The 23,400-nt window shown below is 35.5% G+C and overlaps 1 protein-coding gene and 1 long non-coding RNA gene across 2 annotated transcripts in view; one reads left to right on the plus strand and one right to left on the minus strand.

The window, feature by feature from the left end:
* Positions 1 to 10,718, plus strand: part of LOC119070111 (octopamine receptor Oamb) — a 46,916-nt gene extending 36,198 nt beyond the window's left edge. The window contains exon 4 of the mRNA XM_037174424.1: positions 9,600 to 10,718. Within this exon, the coding sequence (XP_037030319.1) occupies positions 9,600 to 10,423 (824 nt within the window). The 3' untranslated portion in view covers positions 10,424 to 10,718. The remainder of the gene's footprint in view (positions 1 to 9,599) is intronic.
* A 7,213-nt stretch (positions 10,719 to 17,931) lies between these two features.
* LOC119070115 lies at positions 17,932 to 23,041 on the minus strand. The gene is made up of 4 exons (XR_005086465.1): positions 22,557 to 23,041; positions 19,027 to 19,077; positions 18,062 to 18,258; positions 17,932 to 17,986 (listed from the first exon to the last, which is right to left on the minus strand). It is a non-coding gene; the product is annotated as an uncharacterized LOC119070115 (long non-coding RNA).
* Positions 23,042 to 23,400: the final 359 nt, after the last annotated feature.

The following is a 23,400-nucleotide window of genomic DNA, read 5'->3' on the forward strand; positions in this document are numbered from 1 at the left end:
AGAGTTTCATGTGGATGGAATGATTTAATAAATTCATTTCCCCTTTACACATTGAATTATGATGTGTGCATTTATTTGGGAAGTCATGAGTATTTTATTATCCGGAAAACATTCAAGTGTCGTGTAAATGGGAATTGGATGGACTGGTCATTTCCTCTTGAAAGCTAACGTAGCATGGTGCAGTTATATTTATATGATTTTGAAGCAATTGTTTGTACATTGTAAGCGAGTACATGCACGGAGCATTGTTTTTTATTTATCGAATTGCGTGGAAGTGAACAATTTAAAATCTGAGATGTTGTTATGGAATTGCCTGATAGCGTCACTGGATCTGAAATAGTTGGATTAAGTCCTTGTATGGAGCTTTTTATTTTTTTAAGTGCGACAGTTGTATAAAGCTCCAAACAATTACGTGGAATTTTTTAATACTCAATAAGTCACCGGGAAATAAGTTTTAACGTTCATATCAATGAAGTAATATGAGGCGACATTACTACACGGTCAATATCGTCAGGAACGATATTATCGTTTTTTAGACGATACTATCGTCCAAAAAAACGATATTATCGTCCAAACATTTTTCATCCTGGACGATAATATCGTCTAAAATTATAAATTCTAAAATATTTTCAGGACGATATTATCGTTTTCTGGACGATATTATCGTTTAAAAAAACGATAATATCGTTTTTAAACGATAATATCGTTTTTAAACGATACTATCGTTTTTTTGGACGATACTATCGTTTTTTTAGATGATACTATCGTCTAAAAAACGATATTATCGTTCAAAAAACGATAATGTCGTTTTTTTGACGATAATATCGTCCTGGATGAAAATATCCGCTGGACGATATTATCGTTATTTTCTTTTTCTGAACAATTTTATCATTATTTTGGACGATATTATCGTCCTGGGCGATAATTTTTGGGACGATAATATCGTTCTGGACGATAGTATCGTCAAGAACGATAATATCATTTTTAATTTATTAATTTTTTAAATTTGAGACGATAATATCGTCCAGGATGATAATATAGTTTTTAATTTATTTAAAATAAAAATTCTAGACGATAATATCGTCCTGGGCGATATTATCGTTCTGGATGGTTGTTGAAGACGAAACATAAAATCTTGTAGATAAACACCTTTTTATAGACGGCAAATATATATTAAAAATTGGTTCATTTGGTTCCGTAAATTTAAATTTTATATAGAAAAATTACACAGACTAATTATGAGACGATGCGAGAAAAAAAAATTAACTCCTAAGTTCCGACACCGTTCCGGCGCCCGGCTCGCATTGCGGCCCTCCGCTTCGCTCCGGGGCAATGGGCCGGGTCGCTCGGCGTGTTAAAACGCTTTTTATGTACAATCAAAGTTGGTATTCATTTCGTAAAACGATGATTTCTTTAGGGACGAACTAAACGCCTTTACGTTTCATTTCGTAAAAGTGTGAATTCCCTAGGAAGGAACGAACAAAACGTCTTTACGTTACATTTTGTAAAAGGATGAATTCCCTGGGATCAAAGAGTTCGACTCGTGCGACTGTAACATGTAACACTGCAGTTTTTAAACACTGATGTGTATGGACCAATGTATGTAGTGAACACAACCGATTTTACGATTATTTACTTTCTATCAATAAATACTTTGTAAATTCATCCTTTCACTTAATGTATCGAAACTATGCTTTCCCTGAAGGTTCTGCTAATTTTGAGGTAATCTTGAGATCTCAATCTCAACTCAACTTGAGATTGTGGTAATCTTGAGTTGAGATTAAGATCTCAAGAAAATCTTGAGTTGAGTTGAGATCTCAACTCAACGTAATCTCAAGATTGTCTTGAGTTGAGCTAAGATATTCTACATTGAGGAAAGACGTTGACTTGATAAATAGCTGCAATAAAAAATATGATTTTTAATGGAGGAAGTTACCGACTTTGTGTGAGTAAATTGTCCTTCTTTTATTTTTTGGTAGGTGATTTCCTCTGACAATTGTTTTTCGATATTTTGGAAGAGAGTTCGGTTCTTGCTGCACCTCTGAGTAAAATTGAGTCCTGGACAATATTACCACTCAAAATTAAACGATAATATCGTCCTGTGTGATATTATCGTTTTTTTAAACGATAGTATCGTCCTGGACGATATTATCGTTTAAGAAAACGATAATATCGCCCAGGACGATATTATCGTTTTGGACGATATTATCGTACCGAAAACGAAAATATCCATTAGATTTTCTAGAACGGTAATATCGTCCAGAAAACGATACTATCATTTTTTGAACGATAATATCGTACAGAAAACGATACTATCGTCCAGACAATATTTTAGAATTTCTCAATTTAGACGATATTATCGTCCTGGATGAAAATTTTTTGGGCGAAATTATCGTTTTTTTGGACGATAGTATCGTCTAAAAAACGATAATATCGTTTTTTAGACGATACTATCGTCCAAAAAACGATATTATCGTTTTTTTGGACGATACTATCGTCTAAAAACGATATTATCGTTTTTTAGACGATACTATCGTCTAAAAAACGATAATATCGTTCATGACGATATTGACGGTGTGGAAATGTCCCGCCACCGTATTCATACCGTTTACGAGAACGTATTGAAAAACGGAAAAGGATATGAGAAGACGTGATCCCAGAATCATAAGACATCAGGCGTAATGCGAATCCGCAGCACTTTTTAGAGTAGTATGCCCACGGTTTATCTTAGCTCTTCACACAGCTCTCCTTTTTCAAGACCATTGGTATTTTAATCAAAACGGTTTTTTTTTGTGTGAGCGCAAATACATTATGGTTTTGGTTCATAATGAGAGAACTACAAGACATTATGTTAACTTTAAGAAGGTGTTCAGATCAAAAGCTTGTATCTGCCTGGCACGATAATCACGATGTTATCCCTCTGGAGCACATTTGTTTATCTCGATATATCTGTTATCTTGGATTACCTTCGGCTAGGTATATAACTTCCAAATCACCAAAATAAACATTTTAGAAAGAGGCGTATAGTCTACTGTTTACAAAAGAACGAGTTTCGTAATCACTACATTACTGATATTTACCACAGAATACCAGTAATGTTGTTTCATTCGATGATCCTACCCTCGATCTTGTTTATGTTAGATCATCTTTTGTAATACAATGAAAACACTCAGAGAAATAATTTCACGGTTCATTATTGAGACAACAACCAGGCGATGATTGTGGGAAACATAGTATGATTGTGGAAATGGTTTCCACAAAAAATACCCTCACACCTACCTTGATAGATAAATAACAACATTTTGTTGCTAATACGTTAGTAAATGAGGGTTTTGCGCATACGATGTGTTGTAAAGCTCGGCTTCGGCTCGTATCGGCAGTCTCACATCTATTGCGCAAAACATACCATTAACTAACTAGTTAGCATAGTAGCTATTTTCGTTCGAGTGTTAATAATGACGAAAAACCATCCCCACCTTCGTGCTAATTGGAAGCGACACACAGGAAACAGTTACCTTGATACGAAAACGTATATGTCTTCGATCATTTAATCACATCTACTACTGATCCAACGAAGAAAAAGAAAAAAAAATCGTATTTGTAATCAATGATGCCACTCTGTGTTACAATGTAAATGGGGAAATATCAAAATGTGTGTGCGTGTATTGTGTGTATACCTTTTTACGTTCATTAGAATTGAAAACCTGATAAGGGAAGAACAACCATACCGCTTTTTCTTATATTAAATGCATTTATGTATGAGTTCACAACATTACAACACAATATCGAATTCATTTACAGTCGTATTCATAAGCATAGAAACCAGTATACCACATAAATAATAATGTAAAACCACCGAAAATGGTAGAGCATTAGGAGGTATTAAAATAATACAGCAACAGCACCCTCGCAAAAATGTAAAGAAGATGGAATAATTGACGCTGTGAATATTTCTTTTAAACTGCGAAAATGTAAATGTACCATGAATATCGGGAGGTATGACACAAAATATGTTGTGTGTATTCACAATAAATACGAACACCTTCCTTTCATTCAGAAAAAAACAAACAGGAAACAGCGGAATGTGAAACATTTTATTTATAAACATTGTTGTTCAATGCCAAATTTCTATTTCCATATTTGATGTAATACATAAATTGGTCAGAGGATGAAATACGTAATCAACTCAATTATAAATAAATAAACTCACCGGAAAAGGTCATTGCTCCATCACCTCTCACATCCAATAAAATTCGAGTAAAAGGATCTAATAAACGTGCACAGATAAAACTAAGCCCGAGGCATCATTGAGCTCCAGAACCAAAAATACGACGTTTGAGTTGGAGGACTGTTTTATTGGATAAATATTTCTTTAGTATATGAACAAGAAATAAAAGTTAAGTGATACGTTAGGTAATGTTTGCAAGAAGCATTTAGGAACGGGTAACATAAGAATCGCTGAATTTGTATATTTACGTAAGCCTTCTCTTTACATCATATTTTCTTTTGTGTATAAAACATATCAGCGTTTGATACGCTTTCGTTGAACGAATAAAATTAACATAAAAAATTTTACGATTTCTTTTTTTCGTTTCCCGTACAGTAGTAGAACGTAAGACTCTTGTTACACATTCTGTTTTGTTTTTTTTTTTTTTTTTTATCTTTATCTAATTTTGATGAACTATCAGTAAATTACAACCGATAAGATATGTCGATTTTATGTTTGTTTTGGTGCAATTCTTTTGGATTTTTTTTATATTTATTTATTTAGACAAAAGTGGTTCATCAATAATAAAGCCGTAAAGTGAATTTTACGATTTCATTTCTATATTTCATTTTCTTTTCTCGTTTATATTTCGTTTATATTTGAACAACGAATAAGTGAATCACATTCGTGACTTAAAAATCTCTCAACTTTTTGATTTCGTAAGCCAATTGGGCGACGTATTCCATTGGCGCCTAAATGGTTTCTTTGTCAATTTAAAGTGTCATTGAGGATCTCTTGAATATCTCCCTTGAAAAAGAAATCGAGAAATGCGCTATTAACCGATCTACGTATTTATCTAGCAAATATCCCAATAATCCAATTTAATCAATGTTGTGGTCGTTCTAAGGCGACCTGTGTACAATGTACCTTCCATGTACCTACGAAAAAATCGAAAAAAAAGGAAAAACACGCCCAGCAAACGGTTTTACAAGAAAAGAGCAACTTACCCTACATTGTAGTTGATGCGGAGCTTCAAATATATCAATAATGAAAACAAATGAAGTGCCATGGACATAAGGAGTATAAATGAAACCAATTTTTTACCGAACTTTTTATATCGTTTTTAAGGTTTGTGTGATGCTGCCGAATAGAATAGAATTTTTACTGAACGTGAAAAGTGAAATGTAACGTGTTTTCTGATTTAGGACTGGTTGTAGTTTGTGATTATTTAAACAAAAATTTCGTTTAACAAATGAAAATCTAGATTTATATTTTCTGTTTTTTTGCGAGATACGCTAAGTGCAACTAAATGTTGAAATATAGAAATCTAGATTTTCATTTGTTAGACTTTAACAACTCACAATCAGAACCCAGAAAAGCGTGGAAAAAATAAAACTTGTCGGTTTTACAGGCAAAATATTAGCGACATATGCCGATATCTTGGTCATCTGTTAAAGAATGAATGTTAATACTAATTATGTAAAAGATTTTATATAAAACACATAACGATATGGTGAACATTTGATGTAACAGATCCGATGATTAGAATATTCTCGTAAGTCGTTTCTGAAAGAGTATACCATCTAGTTCCGACACGTCACGACATTATCATTTTTAGTTGATTTTAGTTGAAAAATGGCATGTCGCAAACTTAAAGTTTATATACAGTGATAAACTCTCTAAATGACCGTCTTTCTCTGCATCTCTTATTTCTCCAACTTCTCTCATTTCTCCATAATGAATATATAGAGAAATGAGAGTAGTAAGAGAAATAAATTTAGAAAAAGACGGTCATTTAGAGAGTGTATACAATCCAAAGGCAAAAAAACCTCAGAAATTTTTGTTGGTCATATTGCTTAATAATAGAGACCTCTAAGGCATTTTTTCTACAAGTTTTGCAATGTTAAATAATCTCAGACAAGAAATACAAAGTTCAAAAGCCTCAGCTTTACCAAATTATTTCAAAACAATTGAATAAAAAGTCTCGGGGCTTGTATTTTTAACAAGTTTTGTGAAGAATTTGTGACGCAATTTCCTTCGGGTGTTTTTGAGCTGGTCCATACAATTTCACTGCCTCATTAGTATTTATACAAGTTGAATAGTCATACGCGAGCGTGGTAGTACCGTATACAAACGTGTGAGAAGGTTGTAGGGATTGAAAAACAGCTGAAAAACAATTAAGGTAAATTGTGCCACAAAATTGGTTGGGGATCGTAGCTTCAACCGTATAAACGAGATTGTATGCGTGGATCAGCTGAAAAACAGCTGAAGCAAATTAAATCTGAATTTTCACTGTATTGAGCGTTTCTTAAAAACAAGGCATCAGAACAGTCGGAGCGTTTGCTGCGACTTAGCCCCGTACGACCCGTAATCCTATTTCGTCCGTAACCATAATACGTCCGTAGCCGCAATACGCCCGGAACCCTAATACGTCTACAACCCTCTAATGCGTCTGTCTGCAAGTCAAGTTGGGCATGGTCAAATTTACTGGAAGTGTTCATTTTTAAAATTGCGCATAGCGCAATTACGAAAGCCCGTACGAAGTACCTCTCAAATAAAACCAACAATTTACGATATTATTTTAGAAACCCAAATTTTTTTGCCAACTTTCTATTGGGTATTCAATTATCTCTCAAATGAAACAAAAACTAGCAAAATCGGATGAGATTTACTCGATTTATGTGCAAAAAACACTTAGGGCCGAGTAGCGGCCTTAGTCCAATGGCCCAAATTTGAAACTTTTTTCGCCACGTTCTTTTCGGTATTCAATTCCCTTCCATAAAAAACTAAATCTAGCAAAATCGGATGAGATTTACTCGATTTATGTGCAAAAAACATTTAGGGCCGAGTGGCGGCATTAGTCCAAGGGCCCAAATTTGAAACTTTTTTCGCCACGTTATTTTCGGTATTCAATTCCCTTCCATAAAAAACTAAATCTAGCAAAATCGGATGAGATTTACTCGATTTATGTGCAAAAAACATTTAGGGCCGAGTGGCGGCCTTAGTCCAAGGGCCCAAATTTGAAACTTTTTTCGCCACGTTATTTTCGGTATTCAATTCCCTTCCATAAAAAACTAAATCTAGCAAAATCGGATGAGATTTACTCGATTTATGTGCAAACAACATTTAGGGCCGAGTAGCGGCCTTAGTCCAAGGGCCCAAATTTGAAACTTTTTTTGCCATCATTCTATTCGGCATTCAATTACCTCTCAAATGAAACAAAATCTAGCAAAATCGGATGAGATTTACTCGATTTATGTGCAAAAAACACTTAGGGCCGAGTAGGGGCCTTAGTCCAAGGGCCCAAATTTGAAACTTTTTTCGCCACGTTATTTTCGGTATTCAATTCCCTTCCATAAAAAACTAAATCTAGCAAAATCGGATGAGATTTACTCGATTTATGTGCAAAAAACACTTAGGGCCGAGTAGCGGCCTTAGTCCATGGGCCCAAATTTGAAACTTTTTTCGCCATCATTCTAATTGGCATTCAATTACCTCTCAAATGAAACAAAATCTATTTATGTGCAAACAACATTTAGGGCCGAGTAGCGGCCTTAGTCCAAGGGCCCAAATTTGAAACTTTTTTTGCCATCATTCTATTCGGCATTCAATTATCTCTCAAATGAAACAAAATCTAGCAAAATCGGATGAGATTTACTTGATTTATGTGCAAAAAACACTTAGGGCCGAGTAGCGACCTTTGAGCCCTCCCAACAAGCCCGCGTTGCATCTTACCCAAAAACAATGTTCAGCAACTTTGTTCTACTCGTCAATACCTTTCATGATATATCACAAGCAGCTATTACGTGCGTATTTCGGTAGATATCGTCGAAAGACTGAAAAACACCTATAGGGCCCTAGCTCTGGAAGGGCCGACCCTACCATGCTCATTTTCGAACTTGACCTTACTTTTGTCGATACTAATCGGGGAAAAAAAAGAATTTTGATAAAAGGTTGTGATTTGCTCAAGCTAGAGGGGTCACAGACGGACGGACGGACGGACGGACATTTTTTTTTATTGCCGATTCGTCATCTATGAACATAACCAAATGCTTTGCCCTTACTGTCTGCTTCCAATTCGACGTGTTACAAACGGCATATTAATCTTATAAGCCCCCAGTACTTCGTACGGGGCTAAAAAGCCTCAGAGCTTTTTAACTTTGTACAGCAGACTTGTATTTACATTTCGTTCAAATAACATACCTGGTGTTAGCAGAAATTTATGATTTAAAAATAAAAACGAATAACCTGCTAAATCCTTAACACATTTAACGGTCGAATAATGATAATAATAATGTGTAATTAGTAATACCGAAGAATATACAATGAAACTATAATTGCTTTGTGGTCAGTACAATTAGCTTCCGACACACCTACACGAACGGCACTATAACACAGTGAACACATTTATTATGGAATTTGTGATTTAAACGGATAAATTATTTTCCTTTTTAGTTTTTGTCACCGTTACCATTTAATATTTTGAAAGCAAAGCACAATGAAAACTTTTCCCTTTCAATTAAAAGTTGGCTGCAATTAAATAATCAATGAACGAACACGGACATGCAACTCTTCCGTTATTTTGCGGTTTCTTCAAAAGGGCATAACGACTTAGCACTGGAGTCGATCATTGGTTCTTTTTTTCCTACACGAAAACTCCTTTGCATAGAATCCTCTGTGTATTTTCGAAATTCCAAATTGATATCATTAAAGCGTGTGTAAAAATCGATAACGGAAATAATGTTAAGGTCGAAAAGACTTCATCAGTTCTATATACAGTTAACAAACACATTGAAGTCAGTGCATTTTATAAACATATATCGAGGGCTATAGATACGGTCGACAATTTTTGCATGTTCATTTTGTAATCGTCACGTTCCGTGGTACAAGGATTTCGGATCTTCTACTAATTTTTCACAATGTTCTGCAATGGTGTGTCAAGTCTATAAAAAATTTAACGACAAATTGATGGGTATCGGATGTGTACACTATATAACTGCCTATCAAGCTACCTATCCAGCTACCTCTACCATATTAAAATGTATGAAATAACATTACACGGAAATGAAGATCTGGCTTAAGTTTATTGGTTGCCTTTACGAAACGGTAATTTTATCCTTCAAATAAGATTATCCTTTACCGTTTTTCAAATTCCAATGGGTTCTCGTACTATTGTGGAAAAATAAATATTTTATTTGATGTTCCGTAACGTGCTCCGAGGCAACCGAATTTTATCAACACTGCTACACTCGACGAGTTTGCAGTTAAATATACTTTTTACACACACTCCAATAAAAAGCATGTACAAGCATTTAACTAACCTCTGCGATAAAACATTGTTCGGACTTTTTTCATATTTTTCCCTTTTCTCTTTTTTTATGTCCTCTATTAGGATCATGTGGCATTGGCAATCGTTTCGATGAGCAACGATTAACACTGCGAATACATCGTGGCCGCGGCCGAGACGAATCTGCCAGCAATGGCAGTACGCATAGCACAACAACAAGTATTGGCAGCTCATCACCCGAGAGACATTCGAAATTCTCCACACGGAAGCATGATAAAATAAAGATATCGGTGTCGTATCCATCAACCGAAAATATAGCCAGTCCAACGCATCAAAAACAATCCAATAATGTCCTGTACGCTGTTCATTATTCAACCAATGGCAAGGAATTAACATCATCTCAAATTTTTCATGGTAAAGAGGGTTATCTTCAAGTGGTTAAAAGTTTACCGAACATTGAAAAGGGTCTTTCGCCGCGCACAAGTAAAAAAATGGGTAAGAGAAACATTAAAGCTCAAGTGAAACGATTTAAAGTGGAAACGAAAGCAGCCAAAACACTGGCGATTATTGTGGGTCTTTTCATATTGTGCTGGCTTCCCTTTTTTACCATGTACTTAATACGTGCTTTCTGTAAGGATTGCATACCACCGTTATTGTTCTCCATTATGTTCTGGTTGGGCTACTGTAATTCAGCGGTTAATCCTATGATCTATGCATTATTCTCGAAAGACTTTCGCTTCGCTTTCAAGCGCATCATATGTAAATGTTTCTGTTCCGGGCCGGGATTCCATCAAGCGACCAGCCGAAGGGGATCGGATATGTCACAATTACGCACTGGTGGCAGAACGCCAAGTATATCGCCAAGTGCAGCAGCTAATTCATTGGGCGATGAGAGTGATCATGCGGCCGAGTCATCTGAGCTCAGGTGACGGTCACTATGCCCCAGTATTAGTTCAACTAGTAGTCCTGGGGGCCGGCAACACTCGAATGGAAGACCGGTATACGAAATATGTCATCCACTTGTTATGGAAAGTTCCTCTTTCTCATATGGTGGATGTGGACAGAAATCGAATTAAGAGAGGGAAAAATCCAATTTTGGAAACTTATCGATTTACAGTAAGTAGCTAGCATATAGGTCATTATATAGATACTCTAACGAATCGCGCATTAATAAACGGTTGTTGGGTTGATTTTACAACGGAGCTATAAATTCTGAAGTTATAGTCGAATTTCATACCTAAAGGTCGGTTGGACTGCACACTGCATACACTTAAGAAAAAAATTTCAAAGATAGGCAGTGTAGGTATTGTTATTGTTAACGTCACAACGTCCATTTTCATCGTGTAACAATATAATTTGAAGTAGGTATTGTAAACAAGCGGTATTGATACAAGTTTAATATTGAACCGGTAGTATTGTTATGGACCTGGCCTTAGATAAAATTGTTTACCAACATTTATAGGGCACAGGGCAGGGATTCTGTAAGTAGTATGTATTGTATCTTGGGTTCCCTTTTGTAAATTTTGTGATAGAGGACATTTTGTCATAAAACTAGAGGACGCCTCTACTATCGAAAAAAGGGACGGAAAGTAAATTTCCAACTTTTTTCTGTCCAGGTCTTGCGTCATTCCCACTGCTATTCATGTTAAAATTCTAATATCTCTGTACACTAACATCTTCTCTCCGGCCCAACAATTAATCCTATCCGACCGACATCACAGACACGGACGACGACGGTCACAGGTTTCAGTTTGAATAAGATCTATGTACAATTAGACATTGAAATCGTGAAGATATTCTTTTGTTAGTGATATCACCCACCGAATATTGTGCGAATAAGGACTATTTTCTAACCTATCAAATTTTGTTAAATTTAATTTGATTTTCTTTCCTGCGAGAATTTGGGTGTCTCTCAAATTGTCGACAAGTTTCTGTATTCTAAAGACAGTGCACAACGCGAGCGGAGCGAGCTACAGAATTTCTTGTTTTTTTTTCTAAAGAAAGTCATATAGTGTAAGCTGTGATGCTAAAATTTTTCGCTCTGTTTATATGAGCAGTGCCATCAATTAGAGGCGACAAATCTTCAAATGTTTTTCATGTTGTCGATCTAACCAAAACCGAAAAATTAAATTTAAGAATTTTTAGAAAATTTATTACACTCGCTGAATTTTGAAAATCGCCACATTTTCTGTTTCGGTGTTTTCCTTGAGTTTTCTATTTCTTCGTATAAAAATTCACAAAAACACCAGTAAACCACAAAACAGAAAGTGTGTCGTTTTTCAAAATTGCGTGAGTATATAGGGTGGTTTTTTTTGCAAAAATTGTAAAGCTTCGTGGATTGCATGGTAAAATAAATATTTTGGCACTAAAAAAACGTCGAAGCCGCGAGGATTTAATTTTTTGAATTTTTTTGAGCTGGCGCAAATTCATCAAAGTTTCGTCAATTTGGTTTGAACTTTGATTTTTTCGTAACCAAAAACGATCAGCAAAACGGTAGATGTATTTTTCTAACACGTCTTTGTGGCTAAGAAAATTTATGCTGCAAGATGGAAAAAATTGGCGTCGTTGTTCCCAAGATATGACAGAAAAAGTGACATTTTTAGGCGACGGGAACAGGTTTTCGAGTGTGCTGTCTTGTAAACGGGTTGACGAACACTGGTAATTGCATTAAATGATAGTTTACAATCATACCTATCAGGGAAAAAAAAACTTTGTGAAAATTGGTTCAGTTTAGCCGGAGATATTGCCGAAGAACTGGGCTAAAATCTAGCTACTCGCCCGTAGAATGACTGATGACCATTTTCTTTGCTAATAAATTACGAAAAAAAAACAAAAATTCTCCATTTTCTTCATTTTATGAATAGAGATCGAAATTGTAAGTAAAAGTTAAAATATGCGAAAAGTTGGTCAGGTAGACGTCAAATTTGACTAATTTTTGGGGGTCTGCCAACGGTTTTTCGTGCGAATCTTATGAAGTATGGACTTAAGAGCATAGTTAAAGACAGGAAATGAAAGGTATTGCCTCTACCAATCAGGGAAAAAAAGATTTGGTGCAAAATTTTTTAGGTATGGTGACAGTGTCAAAATGTTATTCGACATCGCCTCGTTGTCAGTCCACGCCATAAGTCCCCCAAAAATTAGAATTTTTTCAACTCACAATTGGACAAAATACCGCTGACTTCATGTTAGTAATGTCAAAAACTGTGCGTTAAAAAATCCCGATATGTACTATTTTTTTAAGTAGAAGGCGCTCTTATGGCGTCAGTTCCCTCCTTATCAATAACCCCTTTTTACTGTTATTTACCGAAACTCGATGTCATTCCGCAGTATATATACTGACCTATATGCCTTTGTTACAAACTAATTCGATGATGTTTACCAAATATTTTTTCATGTGTGTGTCATGACTGCTACTTTCAAAGAAATTTTAAACGATAATGAAATTTACAACTTGTTCGTTTCACTCATAATTTTTAAAGTCAAAGTTTGTATATCCACCATCTGTATTTAAAAAAAAATAAGAAGAAGAAGAATAAGAAGAAGAAAAATCAAACATAGCCCGTAAGTACCTACTTAAAGAATTTTTGGTGTGTAAAATAAGTGTATGAATGAAATTAATTACTCACAATGAAGACTATTACACATTTTATGTACAAAATTTAAATTGTAAATATGAACAATTATTATACATATTATATGGAAAAATGTGTATCTATTCCGATTTAATGTTATATACTTATATAATACGCAGAATTAATGTTAGCTTGAACATTACCATACAAAAAACAAGACAGGAGTTCTAATATAAATATAAATATATGGAGGCCATACGTAACATGTAACATGTATGGTATTAACAACACTTTAGCATAATTAAAATTATTAAAATAGGATCTGTGTAAAATGAATGTTATATACTCCTCTCTCTATCACAAAAAAAAAGAAGAAGAAAGAAAACAACAGCAAAATCAAATATATACCAGATATTATGAGTGTGGCAAGTATACTAAGAAAATCAAAAGAATATACCTTCAATGTTACATCACAACACTAATTTATATATTATAATAAATTACAACATAAACATAAAATTAAAATGTTGCCGTTTTAATGAGAATCCATTTCGGTGAAGTATGCAAAAGTATGCAAAGGATGTGCGACGAAGTGACGATGTTCATTAATTGCGTCATTACATTTAGTGAAACGAACCGTGACTCTGAACACTTGTGGGGCTCTCTGAGCAGTGGTGATGGGGAGACTGGATTTTGGTATAGTTCTCTGTTGTCCGTACACACACGTGATCCACGAGACTCGCTCCGTGAAAATGCATCAATCACTTTTGCATAATAATTTCAATTTAAGTGTTTAGAATCAGGTAACATTCACATGCTTCGTATCAATTCTCGGTTGGCCGAGTTCCAATTTTGTTTCAGTTGGATTTCAATAAATTGGTTCGCTTTTCTGTGTATACATTGGTCAATGGTCATAAATATAGAATCGCACCTGTGTAAGGTGGCCAATCAATTGTGAAAACAGAAATGGTTATTTGGACTGAATGGGACATTCGAACAGAACGAGCGCGAAAACCGATTAGATTCAGGCAACAATAAGGTAAGGTGCTACAAACTCACAAATTAAACTATCCATTTATCTTGTCAATTTGAAATAGAATTTGAACGATGTCATAGCATTGCTCCTAGCACGAACACTCATTTTTCTAACATCAAATGGCCTCCATTTTGTCAAACATGTCAACACATGAATCGTACTCGTACCAAATCATGATTCCTGTCTTTATGAAAGAAAAACGAGGCCTTTTTTGATTGCATAAGTCTTCGAATATTTCTTAGGTTCATGCTAGGAGCAGAGTGTGTCGATGCCCATATTGAAAACACCTGAAATCACAGCACTGTGAGATGTCAAATTGGGAGCCTCTGTTTTGCATGCATGCAAATAAAACTGCATGTGGTGTGTGTTTTAACTCACATAAAGAAAAAATGCCTCCTGTACGTATGGAAAAAAAGCAGAGTCCATACTATGATGGCAGCTTGGAAGTTAGAGTGCTATGCTGAAATGCAAACTGAGTTCATGTACTCAAACGGTCATGTACAATAAGGCCAAGCGTTTTGAAATTCCTCAAAAGCCCTTCATTCTTTGCGCCTCAAATCAAAGCACCTAGCAGGGTAATAGAAGAAAAATAAAGTAGTACTTTAATCGAAGTATGCGAATATTTCCACACCTTTTTTTACCATTAAGGCTGCTAATGGTATTATTGGTATCAAAAAACTACTCTATTTGACGTGTAAAAACCTCTATTACCCTGCTAGGGGCTTTGCATTTATTCATATCTGCAACTGTCTTCTTCGACTGAATAGCGAAAGCTCGCATTGGCTCGATATTTTAAACGTTACGATTAGCATTGGACCGTCAGATCTCGTATGAGTAAGGGTTATGATATGTAGTGTGCTTGTGGACATTTAAAAACTTTTTAAGGAAATTTCTTTTTCAAAGTGACGCAAAATTAGTACGATTGATTGAAAAATTTAGAGCAAATAGGTAAATTAATGAGGTCATGCATTGGTGAATCCATACAAATATATCTTCTACTGTTTAAATTAGGTAAATAACAAACATCTACTGTTATAACAGTAACAAGCAACGACAATGTTGACTCGATTTAGTGTTTGTTTTTCTTCAAAACTAAAATCTGAGTTTCATGCTCCGTAGTTTTTAACCCGTGAAAAGTTTTGCAAATCGTCATAATTATGCTGTGAGATTCAAAATTAAATTTGAATGTGAATCAGCTAATCGTTATTATTTCAAATATAAAATTCATTAAAAACTTTTCCCAAGAACATGCAATTCGCTGATAGTAACAGCACAGTTCTACAGAGAAAGTTAAACCAAAGCTGGAAAGTTAAATAATTGACGATATTAAGCCCGTTCATGAACCATTGTAGCATAATAAGTGAGAATTTAGAGCTATTATAGAGAATGTGGAAACAATGTCATTGTTAGCATTATTGTACACAAACGTCATTACACACATCTTCAATGGGACAACTAATGCACTTATGGAAATGGTACTTCCCGTGTGATAATTGTGGCTCCGAGCCGACAGCGAGCCATTTCAGTCATTTATCTCACGCAGTTAATTAAATATTTTTTCATGTGTCGGGGCCGAAAATGAGGGAGTTTCGAGATTTTTCTCGGGTTTTCGACCCCTTACATGAAAAATTTTTTGAGTATCTGTTTTGGACGATTGATTTTAGGCACTTTCGCATGTACAACTCGCGAAATTGCCTAAAAACAATCGTCCAAAACAGATACACAAATAACTATTTATGCCAAATACTGCGAAAGTTTGTATTTTCGGTCCTCAAATGGTGACCGAAAGTAAAAAAATTCAGGCCTTGGGCCGAAAGTAAATGTCACTGTCATCATTTTACTTTCGCCCCGTGGGCTTGCGTATTTGCGGGCCGAAAGTAAATGTCACTGTCATCATTTTACTTTCGGTCCTCATATGTCTCGAAAACACTTGTTCACTTGATTGAAAGTACGCATTGAGTGTAGTGTTGTGTTGACGATAGCCAAATGTTTTGTGAGCAAGTGAATTTATGTTTACAGTAATTTCATTTGTTAAATTGTTTTTATTTTTAAGCCAGGGGCTGCCGCCCCCTGGACCCCCGCGCTTTTCGGCATTTTGGTGTTTCTACAGCAAATTTTGTTGATAACTCAACAGTTTAATTAAAATTATGTTTTGTTTCGGACCGAAAATACAAATCTTCCGCAGTATTTGGCATAAAAAATAGTATGCATCAGTCGGGGCAAATGTAAAAAATTCAAATCGTGTAATTGCCGCCCTTGCCTGCGGCGCGGGCTGCAAACTTCACACGTTTGCATTTTTTTACTTTCGCCCCTTGTTATGCAAAATGCTATTTAAATTCTTGACGCTTGTGTGGCTGTGGGAGATGATAAAAAACCTAAAACATGCATTTTTCTTATGGAAATTTCTCCAGATACACGAAGGGTACATGGTCGTGAGGGATGTCATCAGAAAGGTAATAGCATGTACTTTCGTGGTATTATTGGGTTTGAAATTCATCCACACATTGAGCAGTTGAAAAAATTGGGTTCATCGAAATCGTCAAATTGTTACCAAATTTTTTAACTGCTCATGTCTCTGTGAGGACGAATTTTAAACACGATTTTCCGGAAAGTGCATGTAATGACCATTCCAATCACACCCGGCACCTGACCATGGACCATGTGTCTGTAGAATTTCCATAAGAACAGTGCATGTATTAGGTTTTTCATCACCTACCACAGCCGCATTATTTAAGTGGTTTTTGCTTCTGGGAACAAAGAATTTCTAGGGTATGTGTCCAAATTCGGCATGGCCAATTTCAGAAGAGTCCCTCACAATGACCTTTAAAAATGGTGGGAAACCCTATTTTCGTTTGAATGAAGCAGAAAAATTTGATTGCAATCCCGAACGTTTGAGTTCCCCATCCCAATAATATCAATATTCGATTACCTTAAACATTCGGAGTACAGCCATTGAATTATCGCGTTAGCATGAACGACGGCAGCTTTTGAAGCACTGCTACGGGCGTTAGTGGTGACGACGGCGGCGTCTCAAACGGGCTCTTTGATCGATGCGGTGACAGTGGTGGCTTCGATTTCGTACGACTTTCGACGGGATTGAGCAAGTAATCGCCAAAATTGAAAATATTTTTGCAAGTTTTCAAATTGGAATCGGATGTGAATATGGGACTTTTTATGAATAGAACGGGCTCGTCGGATAGCCGTCGCGATGAAAGACAATTGAATGAACTGGATAGGTTGCTAGCTAGTTTGGATGGAAACTGAAACATGTCCAGTGAAGGTGAGAGTAAAAGGTTTGGTGATAGTAAATAGGAAGATAATTTAGGACTATCGGAAGATGGTTGTGTAGCAGTCTGTGTCGGTTCAATAATTGATATCTTGATCTGACTGGTTGATTTTGGTGACGGTGATGTGTCCGCATCAGAATTCAATGAATTTGTTTGGAAATACGCACTGCAATCGAATCCATTCAGTCGTAGAATCGGCGAATGAACGTAGAACTATGAAGTAAAGAAAAATTTGCATTTCAAAATTACTTGCAATTTTTCAAAGAAAATCTGGTGACCGATCTGAAGCAGCGGAGTCTGTAATCGTGAAAACGTTTTCGCGAATTTTCAAGATTGTTGTAAATCTCGCAAAAAGTCGGGAAAAACACGAATAAAGTTTTTACGATTGCAAGCCTTCTTGACAGCAGTGTATTTACCTCATCACCCTCAGAGCTTTTAATGACACCGTCATTAAAATGACCTTCTTGAAGTGCCGCTATTAATGTAAATGGTACATCTTGACCAGTCGATTGCTCGTCTTTAATTCGCTTGCCAAAGTAAAGTATACCAGCCTTCACATGACAATGACATTGTATTACTTGGCGTATAGTTATCAGTCTACGTTTTCCGATTTAAAAAAAAAATTGGAGTGAATTTCAACGACACATCATCGACAAAATTGAGTCTATATACCTTAAACTCTATATTATGTCCAGCAAAAGCTCCAAACAACAATCCCGGACCTTCAGCCATGGCATCGATTAGTTCGTACGTTTCACAGCTGAACAAAGCTTCTGCTGATTCATGGGGTGACCATGTCACCAAAGTTTGAATGAATCAAATCGTTATACCATATTATGTCTCCCATTTCATCCAAGCGAAATTTGATCCTAAATGAATAAATGATACAAGGGAAATGAGATCTCTGCATTAATCCATTGTTCAAAAAAAGTGAACAAAAGCACTAAATTAAACATTGGATTGGTTCAGTTGTTTTGCTCCGTATATTAGTGAAAATCACAATTGACTTTTGGAAAATCAGCGACTATTCATTCACATTTTCCAAAACTTCACCAACATTTTCCAGAATTTTCCAACAATTTTCCTAATTTTCCCAAAAATATTTTTTGGTATAATTCAAGAAGATATGGGAAAATGTTTTCCCCGTGAATATTCTTGAAAATGTTGTGGTGATGAATGCAGCAACACTTAGGGTATGCTTCCGCATAATAGGTTTCTTTGGGGACATTACGTGCTTCCTTGGAAATTTGTTGTTCTGACTAGTAGTGGGTTTGTAAGCTGAACAATTTTGTAGTTTGATTGCATTTGTTATGTTACAAACTTTGAGGACAGTTGGTTTGGAAAAGTGCGAAAAGGAAATGAACAAACTATAATCGAATTTTGGATCGGAAATCCATTGTTTGCGGGTTATTCAGGTATCGTTAAAACCAGATCGAATGAAACACTGTTTACTCTTAGCACACAAAAAATCGATGCTCGTTTATTAACCGCATCAGTTATATCCAAATTCAGCTATTTTAGTTCCACAAGGTGAAAAACACTTTGCTGCAATTTAATTGTGATTTTACGTATACGAACGACTTATTACGCTTTAAAATATATGTTTCCTGTCCATAAGTAACAATTGAAATATTTACCCCTCCAGTCCAGTGATTTCCGGGTCTCGCATTTAAGGAGCATTCAGCTATCTGGAAAATTGGTTAAAAAAGTAAACGTTAAAAGAGAAATAGTGGAGAGATTTGAAGAGGGATTGTTTGGTACGCAGCAACACATCCTCGTTTGGAACTTTTTATTTTTACTTCAAGTGCGACATGGTTACATTGCAAAAGTTGAGCAACCTCTTCACAATCTTTTTGTATAGTACCATCTTGCATTTTGAAAAGACTTGCGTACCCTGATAAGACTTAGAATTTTACCTTTTTTACTTCTCATGTTATTTAATGTGCCCATGCGATATAATTTAATCAACGCGTGGTATATTATTGGCAGGTTTTTTTTTTAAAATAGAATTTTCTAAAAAAAAACGTGTTGGGTGGGTCAGATCCTTTGACTATCTGAATTTCTCAATACTTTTTGTATGAGTAATGATTTATTGATTTCAATGAAACAAATAATAACTACCTACTGGAACGGTCTTAATCTCTTATTAATAATTCAATTCTGTCTAGTCTCACTGAAAATCTTCGAAACGTATTGGAACGTTATAAATCGATACTTAAGAGTGATATCGCCAAATCTTCAGGTGATTTTTTTTAACTTTGGAAACAAGCGGTCTCCGATTTTAATGAGTGATAGCTCGTTGGATTCGTTATTCAATTCTAGGAAACACGTGTCTTTCACTTTTTCTTAAAAAAAATTGTTTTCTTTGAAAAGCGCTCAAAAGTGAAGACATGTCAGAGGGTACCGAAAACAGTTTTTCGGCAATAACTCAAGAAAAAATTATTTTAAATGGTTGTAATGTTGTACGATTGTCGGCCTTGAAAAGACTTACAGGTGGAGTATACGCACCGCTTGGTGCTAGTTGATCCACTAGAGTTATGACTAGAAATATAGTGAATATTCGGAGAGTCCGCCTTTTCTGCAGCTTCGATGTACCACGTAGCTGAGTATGGGGTGTTGTAGCTGGCCTCACCCACTATCGTTGCACATATAAATGAACCCAGTACTTTTGGGCTGCAAGCCTACAGAAGTCTTGAAAAAAAAGTTGGTGCCAAAATGTATATTTTTTCCTTCTGTCTGAGGGCCCAACTGCCAGAACAGCGTCTGGAACGGTTCTACGTGAGTAATTTTGTATCGTCTACTATTCCCTTACCGTATACGCTTCACTTTGACTCGAATATAGGTCGTAACAACATATCCAGTGTTAGTAATTCTTGTGAAAAATTATCAAATTTTTCTCGGAGGATTTTAGTCAAATAAAGTGTTAGCGTATAGCAAATGACCTCAGGAGTCCGGAACAGTAATTAGTTTTTCAATTGGACCAATATTTGCTACGCGACAGGAGTTTGGAAAAACGATACGATCAAGTGGGAGCAAACGGTTTTCCAAACTCCTGTCACGTAGCAAATATTGGTCCAATTGAAAAACTAATTACTGTTCCGTAGTCCTGAGGTCATTTGCTATACGCTAACACTTTATTTGACTAAAATCCTCGGAGAAAACTTTAATGATTTTTCTCTTGATATTACCAATAGTGGATCTGATATATTCGCGACATAGCGAAGCGTTTTTCTATTGATAAGGTGAAAGAATAGTAGACAATAAAAAAATGATTGCCGTAGTACCGTTTCAGATGCTCTTCTGGCAGTTGGGCCCTCAGAAAGAAGGAAACAATCTACATTTTGGCACCAACTTTTTTTTCAAGACTTCTGTAGGCTTGCAGCCCAAAAGTACTGGGTTCATTTATATGTGCAACGATAGTGGGTGAGGCCAGCTACAACACCCCATACTCAGTTCCGTGGTACATCGAAGCTGCAGAGAAGGCGGACTCTCCGAACATTCACTATATTTCTAGTCATAACTCTAGTGGATCAACTAGCACCAAGCGGTGCATATACTCTACCTGTAGGTCTTTTCAAGGCCGACAATCGTACAACATTACAACCATTTAAAATAATTTTTTCTTGAGTTATTGCCGAAAAACTGTTTTCGGTACCCTCTGGCATGTCTTCACTTTTGAGCGCTTTTCACAGAAACAAATTTTTTTAAGAAAAAGTGAAAGACACGTGTTTCCTAGAATTGAAAGACGAATCCAACGAGCTATCACTCATTAAAATCGGAGTCCGCTTGTTTCCCAATCACCTGAAGATTCGGCGATATCACTCTTAAGTTTAGCTTTAAACTTCGTTTTCTGGTACATGCAAACATTGTTTTGCTGTTTAGGCTGATACACAGTTGGTGAAAAATGTGTTTAGCCACAGTTCAAAGTTAACAATTTACATTTTATTAGGATACAAAATCAGCGCTATTTTCGTAATTCGGTAATTATGTTCACCAAAGGTACCAATAAACACATTTTTTACTTATTGAAAATCACAATTGACTTTCTGGTACATAAATTTTATGCTCACATCAGATTGTTATTGTCTACAAAATTTTCCGGGTAGAAAATGGCGTATGTCTTCAATGAACTCAATGCGGCCCTAGCTTCACTCTCACACTCATTGACAAGAAAAAAAATATTGAAATCGATACAAAAATTCGTTTAGCAACGGCGCGGCAGCTAGATCGTTAGACCAACATAATCTATCGTGGAATTTAACCTCAGGAATTCCATTCTCCACCAAATAATTTTTTTTAACAATCGTTTAATTATTCCTCCAGTCATCGTGTTAACAAAGAGTAGAAAAGGCTTCTTTTGAGAACTACTACCAGATGGTTGAACCGATACCCGACATTTTCGAGTAGTTCAATACCTTCATCGAATATTTTTTTTTTTTGAAAATCGGTTGAGATTTACTTAAGTTATCATGTTAACAAAGAGCCTAAAAGTGTTACATTTAACGTTTTTAATCACATTTCCGTACAATCATAGTAACCGTGTTACGTATGGTGTATTTTCTGTTGTAAAGCCCATGACTTACAGTCAAGGGAATAAGCAAGCTAATAAACAGAAGCAAAATTGATGTTGTCCCTTCTGATGAAGTAAACTGATTAAATGAGAATCGCGCCTGTTCTACGCTTTGCAACTGAGATTTGAAAACTTTGTGATAACTCGTTGATTTCTTCTTTCGGATACCGGATTATTTGAATTCAGAGTCTCCGAATGAGATATTGTTTTTAATTCAACCTTCGACATAAAACATTGATGCGATTATAAACAATGATTCATGCTATTCAATGCTATATGCCATCGCATTAACAATATATTTATGTGAGTAGTCTGCTTTATTAACAGCCCCCACTGAGACAAAAATGATTAAATTAATTTTAAATTAATTGGACGAAAAAATAAAAACTCAAATCGACGACGATATAATTTTCGAACATCAAATGCGCAACAAGGACTAATCGAATGTAGATGAACAAAAAAACCCACAGTGTTATAACCAGCAAACATTTGCATAACGTATACATCTTGAATGCACTGCCACTTCCATATGCACCCTTACGGCATGCAACACTGTAACAATATACAAAAGCAACATATATATTTTAAGTTACATACCTCCCAGGTACCACAGAATGTATGTTCTGAAGACATTTTTGAAACACTTACTGCCTAAAACATATATAATATTTTACTTTCTTGATAACACAGATCTATTCCGAATAAACTACATCGAAGAATGTACAATGAAATGCATTATTTTCAAAACGGAAAACAACCAATTGTCTGCCGAAAAAGCCCAACTAAATTTTCCATACGCTAACGAAAAGCAAGGAAAATCAATTTTGACGCCTTTGACAATTTATGAGATTAAAAAAAAACGTTTATGGTTTATGTTCTTAATTTAACACATTTTCACAACCAGCACACGAAACGAGTGGATATTTTGTTAGATTTGTTTTTGCGTCTAAACTTTCGTTACACTCAGGATAAATTTGATCACATTACATTTTTTGTTGTTTGTGAAATGCTATGCACATTATTGGAACACAAAAAAAAATTGAAAGAAAAATTCTGTGAAAATATTTTCATATTGAAATGTCAACGGTTCGCAGTGAAGTTGGTCGCAATTTTCATGGAAAGTCAATTTTCATCGTACTTGCGTATACACTGTTAATGGTGTTCCCGTAAAAAATTATTCGTTTTACATCATGGTAAGAAATGTGACCATTGTGGTGGTGAGAATATTTCCATATACTATACTATACGGAAATCTTGTGTTTAGGTTAACGTGTCTAACCCACAGGGGTGTGTAACTTAGAACAATTTTTATTGTCGCTGCTTAGAACATTTTTGATTTTTGTACCAGCCCTGTTGAATGTCGTTCAAAAACATCGAATCGTTTTTTAATTTTCTGAATGTTGTTTTCGGCAACAACGATTTTCTGTTATAGTAACTTTTA

The sequence above is a fragment of the Bradysia coprophila genome, assembly GCF_014529535.1.
Source record: "Bradysia coprophila strain Holo2 chromosome X unlocalized genomic scaffold, BU_Bcop_v1 contig_473, whole genome shotgun sequence".
NCBI classification, from domain to species: Eukaryota; Metazoa; Arthropoda; class Insecta; order Diptera; family Sciaridae; genus Bradysia; species Bradysia coprophila.